The 9,022-nt window shown below is 49.0% G+C and overlaps 1 protein-coding gene across 1 annotated transcript; it reads left to right on the plus strand.

Moving 5' to 3' along the window:
* Positions 1-1,021: 1,021 nt before the first annotated feature.
* LOC117398605 (integrator complex subunit 5) lies at positions 1,022-7,312 on the plus strand. The gene is made up of 2 exons (XM_033997585.3): positions 1,022-1,325; positions 4,029-7,312. The coding sequence occupies exons 1-2, from the start codon at positions 1,264-1,266 to the stop codon at positions 7,024-7,026; spliced, it is 3,060 nt and encodes a 1,019-aa protein (XP_033853476.3). The 5' UTR covers positions 1,022-1,263; the 3' UTR covers positions 7,027-7,312.
* Positions 7,313-9,022: the final 1,710 nt, after the last annotated feature.

A 9,022-nucleotide genomic window follows, 5' to 3' on the forward strand; every position in this document is an offset into this window, starting at 1 on the left:
GAGCCCTAACCACTACTCCACACTGCTGCCCATTATTATTATTATTATTATTATTATTATTATTATTATTATTATTATTATTATTATTATTATTATTATTATTATTATTATTATTATTGTTAATATACAGCTTCAGTACAACCAACATAATAACGTCAAAATTGCATTATCAAAAATTTCACTGTTGCCTTACTATCTATATAAGGCATTTTTAAAGTGATAATTTCACCAAATATTAGTATTTTTTAACGGCTAATAATAATAATAATAATAATAATAATAATAATAATAATAATAATAATAATAATAATAATATACACACTGCAAAATATTATCCGGCTGTAGAAAAGTCATCTCCCTTATCCACACTTTCAATTTTGACTTTTAAACTGTAAAAATAAAACCAATCTAGACTGTGTGGTATAGACCTACAGTATTAGAAGACTGGCTCTACCTCCGCTACGCTCCCCTGCCTCCAGAGCCCGCTCCTTCTCCACCCTCACCCCGCAGTGGAGGAATGACCTTCCTACAGATGCCCAGTCCCTGACCAGTCCCTGACCACCTTCCAGCGCCTCCTCAAGACTCACCTCTTCAGACAGCACCTGTAGAAACTCCTCTGTTTTTCACCTGGGACACTTATCACCCTTCCTTAAATGCGCTTTACTTGCTCTTATCTGCCCCCTATTTTACTGCATGTAATCCTGTACTTCAGAGTACTGTAATCTGCCAAGTGTTTAATCTGTAGTATTTTGTATTTAATCATATCCTGATGTAACTGACACTGTTATCTGCTGTGTTATTGAATCGTATTTTGTCACACTTGTACTTGCTTGAACCAAAGTCGTTGTATTTATCTTGCTCTTAATTGTATTATTACTTGTACTGTGATTCTTGAAATGTATTTGCTTACGATTGTAAGTCGCCCTGGATAAGGGCGTCTGCTAAGAAATAAATAATAATAATAATAATAATAATAATAATAATAATAATAATAATAATAATAATTAGTATAGCGGCCGAGTTTTGCACGGGAGACGATGTTTCCTGGAGGGAAGGATTACAGCGTTGCAATCCGACCGCGCAACAACAACAAGAAAGTCGAAAATAAAGTCGATTTAAATCTTAAAACTTCATCCAGTAACGCTTTTAACAAACCCGGCGGCCCGTGTCTGTGGAGGAGTTGCATTTAGGAATATAAAACCCCTCTTAATATTAATATCTCTATTTTTTCCGAGGGTTTATTTTTTAAAATAATCCTCGGCTATGTCTGCTGTATTTGAATGCGGTTCCGTTTCGGTGCAGCAGCTGCACGTCGGCGCCACCAGGTAAATATATCAATATTTATTTATTTATCTAGTTATTTATCATCGCTAAAAGCTGTCTGTTTTAATACGTTTCCTCTGTTGCCTGTCTCGCAGTTTCTGAGCGGTTTCAATCCCCGTTGTGTATAATTTAAAGCTTTCATTTGTCTCGAATCGTTTTAAAATGAAACACTGATGAATAGTTTGTTTTGAGTTGCCTCAATTGTTTTAGCACGAAGGCTGTAAGATTTATTTTTTTCTTTAAAAGTTGCAGTTGTCGTTTGTTTTACGCCTTGCTTCGTCAGACGTTGACAGACCAGTTTGTTTATATTCTCCCCAAAGATAATTTAGATATTTTATTTAACATCGTGTAATAAAAAAAATAATAAATAGATTTCGAAATGTCACATTTTTCCAGTCAGCTTTTCCTTTATGGGAAAAAACTGCAAAGTGTGGAATTCAATATGTTAACAAGGGAACATTATTCAGCAGCTTTCATTGGACTCTATGAAGCTGAGGGAGTTCATTCTATATAGAGGGGGTGGAATTCAATATGTTAACAAGGGAACATTATTCAGCAGCTTTCACTGGACTCTATGAAGCTGAGGGAGTTCATTCTATATAGAGGGGGTGGAATTCAATATGTCAACAAGGGAACATTATTCAGCAGCTTTCATTGGACTCTATGAAGCTGAGGGAGTTCATTCTATATAGAGGGGGTGGAATTCAATATGTTAACAAGGGAACATTATTCAGCAGCTTTCATTGGACTCTATGAAGCTGAGGGAGTTCATTCTATATAGAGGGGGTGGAATTCAATATGTTAACAAGGGAACATTATTCAGCAGCTTTCATTGGACTCTATGAAGCTGAGGGAGTTCATTCTATATAGAGGGGGTGGAATTCAATATGTTAACAAGGGAACATTATTCAGCAGCTTTCACTGGACTCTATGAAGCTGAGGGAGTTCATTCTATATAGAGGGGGTGGAATTCAATATGTTAACAAGGGAACATTATTCAGCAGCTTTCATTGGACTCTATGAAGCTGAGGGAGTTCATTCTATATAGAGGGGGTGGAATTCAATATGTTAACAAGGGAACATTATTCAGCAGCTTTCATTGGACTCTATGAAGCTGAGGGAGTTCATTCTATATAGAGGGGGTGGAATTCAATATGTTAACAAGGGAACATTATTCAGCAGCTTTCATTGGACTCTATGAAGCTGAGGGAGTTCATTCTATATAGAGGGGGTGGAATTCAATATGTTAACAAGGGAACATTATTCAGCAGCTTTCATTGGACTCTATGAAGCTGAGGGAGTTCATTCTATATAGAGGGGGTGGAATTCAATATGTTAACAAGGGAACATTATTCAGCAGCTTTCATTGGACTCTATGAAGCTGAGGGAGTTCATTCTATATAGAGGGGGTGGAATTCAATATGTTAACAAGGGAACATTATTCAGCAGCTTTCATTGGACTCTATGAAGCTGAGGGAGTTCATTCTATATAGAGGGGGTGGAATTCAATATGTTAACAAGGGAACATTATTCAGCAGCTTTCATTGGACTCTATGAAGCTGAGGGAGTTCATTCTATATAGAGGGGGTGGAATTCAATATGTTAACAAGGGAACATTATTCAGCAGCTTTCATTGGACTCTATGAAGCTGAGGGAGTTCATTCTATATAGAGGGTGTGGAATTCAATATGTTAACAAGGGAACATTATTCAGCAGCTTTCATTGGACTCTATGAAGCTGAGGGAGTTCATTCTATATAGAGGGGGTGGAATTCAATATGTTAACAAGGGAACATTATTCAGCAGCTTTCATTGGACTCTATGAAGCTGAGGGAGTTCATTCTATATAGAGGGGGTGGAATTCAATATGTTAACAAGGGAACATTATTCAGCAGCTTTCATTGGACTCTATGAAGCTGAGGGAGTTCATTCTATATAGAGGGGGTGGAATTCAATATGTTAACAAGGGAACATTATTCAGCAGCTTTCATTGGACTCTATGAAGCTGAGGGAGTTCATTCTATATAGAGGGGGTGGAATTCAATATGTTAACAAGGGAACATTATTCAGCAGCTTTCATTGGACTCTATGAAGCTGAGGGAGTTCATTCTATATAGAGGGGGTGGAATTCAATATGTTAACAAGGGAACATTATTCAGCAGCTTTCATTGGACTCTATGAAGCTGAGGGAGTTCATTCTATATAGAGGGGGTGGAATTCAATATGTTAACAAGGGAACATTATTCAGCAGCTTTCATTGGACTCTATGAAGCTGAGGGAGTTCATTCTATATAGAGGGTGTGGAATTCAATATGTTAACAAGGGAACATTATTCAGCAGCTTTCATTGGACTCTATGAAGCTGAGGGAGTTCATTCTATATAGAGGGGGTGGAATTCAATATGTTAACAAGGGAACATTATTCAGCAGCTTTCATTGGACTCTATGAAGCTGAGGGAGTTCATTCTATATAGAGGGGGTGCAATTCAATATGTTAACAAAGGAACATTATTCAGCAGCTTTCACTGGACTCTATGAAGCTGAGGGAGTTCATTCTATATAGAGGGGGTGGAATTCAATATGTTAACAAGGGAACATTATTCAGCAGCTTTCATTGGACTCTGTGAAGCTGAGGGAGTTCATTCTATAGGGGAGTGATGCAGAACATTTGGCCAGAGATTTACATATAATTTTTTTTCCTCTCCAGCCCTCAGGAGCTTGCCCAGAAGATCAAAGCCTTCATCAGCGGCGTGGATCCAGTGAAGGGCCACAAACTGACCTTGAAGGACCACGCCAAGTGCGCCGTCCTCCTGCTGCGGACCGTGCCGGCGTGCCGGGGCGCCGCGCTGGAGCACCTGTGCGGCGTTTTCGACGAGTACGTGGGGGGGTACGTGCTGGAGCTGGACTGCGACCTCGGGGCGGGAGGTAGTGGAGGAGGAGGAGGAGGTACGGGAGGATCTGGTTCTAGAAACCTGGACGACATCGTCCAAGAAATCCACGGGGTCCTGTCGGAGTTCGTCCGCCTCAACCCCAAAGCCTGGGCCCCCCTCGTGTCGGGCTGGTCCATCGAGCTGATGGGTCGCCTGAGCAGCAAGTACTCCGGCCGGCAGTGCACCCCCCACGCCGGGAGCCTCAACGAGCTCCTGCAGCTGTGGATGTCCTGCAAGGCCACCAGGACCCTGATGGAGCTCTACAGCCAGTGCTTGACCGCCATGATCAGCAGCTGCCCGGACGCCTGCGTGGACGATCTCCTGGACACTTCTGTGCGGCACTCCCCCCACTTCGACTGGGTGGTGGCCCACATTGGCTCCTCCTTCCCTAACACCATCATCAGCCGGGTCCTCTCCTGCGGGCTCAAGGACTTCTGCGCCCACGGAGGAGGAGGAGGAGGAGGAGGAGGAGGGGGTGGGGGTGGGACCGGGGCTGTCGACGGCTCTCCTCCCCCCCAGTCCTTCCCGGACACGCGCGTCCCCAAAATCGCCTCGGTGGTGGGGATCCTGGGCCACCTCACCTGCCACCACGCCGACAGCATCAAGCAGGAGCTGCTGGGGATGTTTCACGAGAGCCTGGGGGCCGCCGGGACCCAGCAGAAAGCCGCCACGGTCCCTTTCCTCCTGCAGCTGGCGGTCATGTCTCCGGCCCTCCTGGGCGCCGTGTCCGCGGAGCTCGTGGATTCCCTCAAGCCCCCCGTGCTGAACCAGCTCCAGCAGCTCCTGGGTTCCCTGCCCAGGGAGGAGCAAGAGAACATGGTCAGCCTGGCCGTCCACCTCCTGGGACAGACCTCCACCGGGGCCTTCCGGCTCCTGCGCTTCCTGGTCGACACGGCCATGCCCGCCTCCGTGATCATCGCCGCGCCCGGGCTGGCGGTCCACGAGGGCGCGCGGGAGGCCTGCGAGCGCGTGGTGCAGCTGCTGCTGCTCAGCCTCCAGAACCTGGTCTTCAGCCTGGGAGGGGAGTCTCCCGGCTCAGCCAGGCCGGCGATCCCCTTCCTGGACGGGCTGAGGGCCCACGTGCGGGAGCTGTGCGTTGAGACCCTGCGGCTGGAGAGGAAGCGCCACCTGTGGCTGCACCAGCTGCTGGCCCTGCTGGCCGTCCACGGGGGCCCCAGCTGCGCCACGGAGGCCCTGTGCCACATGCTCACCCTGGCCCGCACCCAGGAGGAGCTGGGCCTGGCCGCGCAGCTCCACGCCGCCGTGCTTGTCTCCTCCAGCTCCTCCTGCGCGGCCGGGCTGCTGCCTGCCACGGTGCAGAGGTGCGTGGCTCAAATCCACGCCGGGGGACTGACGGATCAGCAGCTGGCACAGCTGCTCAGCAACCTGGCGCTGATGGCGCAGTGGGACCAGCAGAATACTACTACTACTACTACTAAGGAAGAAGGCAGCGGAAGCAGCGCCAGCTCCATCATGAGCGCCCAGGTTGCCCGGATCGTCTCGGCCTCCCACCTCCACGACTTCAGCCCCCTGCTGCTTCATGACAGCCCCCTGGTTTCGGATGCCGCAGCCTCCCTCCTGTCCTCCACCCGCTTCCCCGGGTCCCTGCAGCCCGCGCGGCTCCTCAGCGTGGCGCGGGCGGCCGTGGCGCACTTCTTCCTCTCCCTGCGTCGCCGCGGAGGCGGGGGGGTGGTGACGGCCGATTCGGCCCGGCTCCTGGCCCGGCTGAGCTCCGTGTCCTCGCTGAGCCTCAAGGCCGTGCTGCAGCTGCTGGTGGAGGGGGCCCTGCTGTGGGGGGGCAACGCGGAGATGTTCGGCGGGAAAAGGGTACCCCTCTCCGGGGCCGCGGCCCCCGCGGAAGGCGCCTGCCCGGGAGACACGAGGGCGCCCCTGCTGGAGGTCAACCGCAAGTTCGGCACGGCTGTCAACTTCTCCGGCGGGGGGGGTGGCGGCGGCGTGTGGTCCGTGTTCCACGCGGGAATCGTGGGGCGCGGCCTCAAGCCCTCCCCTCCTCCTCCGTCGGCAACGGCAGCCCCCAGCCCGGCTCCGGAGGAGGTGCTTCTGAACCAGCACCTCTTCGTGGACGCGGTCGCCCGCTGCTGCTGCAGCAGCAAGTACCACGCCGGCACGGGCAGCGGCCTGGAGGAGCCCCAGGCTTCTCCCGTCAGCCCCGAGGCGGCCAAACTGGTGGCCATGGCGCTGGCGGAAAGCGTCTGCCCGGACGTGGCGAACGGAGAGCTCCCCTGGCCCCCCGAGGACCACGCCCGGACCACGGTGGAGCGCGACATCCGCATTCGCCGGCGCTTCGAGGAGAACCCCCTGCTCTTCCAGCTGCTCCGGCTGGTGGCTGCCGGCCGGCCGGCCCTCTGCTACTGCTCCGTGGTCCTTCGTGGCCTGCTGGCCACCCTCCTGGCCCACTGGGAGGGCTCCCGGGAGGCCACGGCCCTAGCCTCGCCCTGGCACCTGCGCGCCTCCTCCGTCCTCGTGGCCTGCATGGGGGAGGCCCAGCTGCTGCCCCCCGTGCTCGGCAACATGCACGAGGCGTTCCCCTTCCTCGCCCCCTTCGAAGTGCGCCTCCTGCTGCTCAGCGTGTGGGATTACATGCGGGACAACAGCCCCCTGCCGCAGAGATTCAGCTTCAACGCGGAGACGGGGCTGTTCTACCGGGACTTTGCCAAGGACGGGGACATGTCCAAGTACCTGAGCGTCCTCTACAGCGTCCTGCACAAGAACGTGGACAGGCTGGGACACCTGTGCGGGCGCTTTCAGCTCTGAGGGACGTCCGGGGGACAAAAACAAAAAAAAAGACGAGGCGAGACGAGATAAGGGATGAGACGGCGATACCGCTAAAGCAGCTTTTTGAAATGTCTGTCTGTCTGTCTGTCTGTCTGTCTGTCTGTCTGTGTCTGTCTGTCTGTCTGTCTGTCTGTCTGTCTGTGTCTGTCTGTCTGTCTGTCTGTCTGTGTCTGTCTGTCTTTGCGTTTCTTAATTGTTCATATTGTTTGTTGTTGTTTTGTTTTTTCTTACATTGGAATTTCAGTAAAGACTTTTCGTGCGTGTAGGTCTGTGGCTCTCTTATTTATTTATTTATTTATTTATACAGAGTATATTTATTTGGCATTTCGAAGCAGCTAACACAATCATTCTACAAAGCACACCCCTTTTGCACTCGGCTACACAGGTATCAAATTTGCAGGTTTGAAGGAAAACTACACGGTGCACTAACCCTTATCAAAGTGTCCCATAGTAAAAACACAGCAAAGTGTAATAAAGCACAGTGAAAGCATTGTAAAGCACAGAGAGGTCTGGTAAAGCATAGGGAAGCATTGTAAAGCACAGAGAGGTCTGGTAAAGCATAGGGAAGCATTGTAAAGCACAGAGAGGTCTGGTAAAGCATAGGGAAGCATTGTAAAGCACAGAGAGGTCTGGTAAAGCATAGGGAAGCATTGTAAAGCACAGAGAGGTCTGGTAAAGCATAGGGAAGCATTGTAAAGCACAGAGAGGTCTGGTAAAGCATAGGGAAGCATTGTAAAGCACAGAGAGGTGTGGTAAAGCATAGGGAAGCATTGTAAAGCACAGAGAGGTCTGGTAAAGCACAGGGAAGCATTGTGAAGCACAGAGAGGTCTGGTAAAGCATAGGGAAGCATTGTAAAGCACAGAGAGGTCTGGTAAAGCATAGGGAAGCATTGTAAAGCACAGAGAGGTCTGGTAAAGCATGGGGAAGCATTGTAAAGCACAGAGAGGTCTGGTAAAGCATAGGGAAGCATTGCAAAGTACAGAGAGGTCTGGTAAAGCACATGGAAGCATTGTAAAGCACAGAGAGGTCTGGTAAAGCACATGGAAGCATTGTAAAGCACAGAGAGGTCTGGTAAAGCATAGGGAAGCATTGTAAAGCACAGAGAGGTCTGGTAAAGCATAGGGAAGCATTGTAAAGCACAGAGAGGTCTGGTAAAGCATAGGGAAGCATTGTAAAGCACAGAGAGGTGTGGTAAAGCATAGGGAAGCATTGTAAAGCACAGAGAGGTCTGGTAAAGCATAGGGAAGCATTGTAAAGCACAGAGAGGTCTTGTATAGCATAGGGAAGCATTGTAAAGCACAGGGAGGTCTGGTAAAGCATAGGGAAGCATTGTAAAGCACAGAGAGGTCTGGTAAAGCATAGGGAAGCATTGTAAAGCACAGAGAGGTCTGGTAAAGCATAGGGAAGCATTGTAAAGCACAGAGCGGTCTGGTAAAGCATAGGGAAGCATTGTAAAGCACAGAGAGGTCTGGTAAAGCATAGGGAAGCATTGTAAAGCACAGAGAGGTGTGGTAAAGCATAGGGAAGCATTGTAAAGCACAGAGCGGTCTGGTAAAGCATATAAAAACAAGGTAATTTGCAGTGTACCACATTTAGCAGGGTTAGTCCGCTTGATTGGACTGAAGTTAGTACACCTGCTAATCCCGTTTGCAGCGCAGAAGTAGTGAAATCACAGGTAGATCATCAGATCAATGAGATTAAACAAGACCCCCGATCGCAGCGTCCTACCAAATCAGATCCGCGATGATCCTATTCAGGTGGAGTAATTCAGTACTGTGAACGAGATGACGAACCCAGTACGCTTGTCCTAAGCACTTGCTATTCACTTAAAAGTTTTGCATCACCTAGAATTTTAGGATTGAGACAATTAAAATAAATAAATAATGTGATGAAATCAAAGAAACTACAAAACGACGTCACAAAAAAAAAAAAAAAAGTCTAACCGGAAGCCATAATGGTAGTGCAGTAGTATTT

The sequence above is a fragment of the Acipenser ruthenus genome, unplaced genomic scaffold (assembly GCF_902713425.1).
Source record: "Acipenser ruthenus unplaced genomic scaffold, fAciRut3.2 maternal haplotype, whole genome shotgun sequence".
NCBI classification, from domain to species: Eukaryota; Metazoa; Chordata; class Actinopteri; order Acipenseriformes; family Acipenseridae; genus Acipenser; species Acipenser ruthenus.

Bases quoted from the DNA above. Each gene is read 5' to 3' on its own strand.
- LOC117398605 (XM_033997585.3), top strand. From the start codon at position 1,264: ATGTCTGCTGTATTTGAATGCGGTTCCGTTTCGGTGCAGCAGCTGCAC. The intron at 1,326-4,028 runs GTAAATATATCA...TTTCCTCTCCAG, and splicing joins CTGCACGTCGGCGCCACCAG to CCCTCAGGAGCTTGCCCAGA.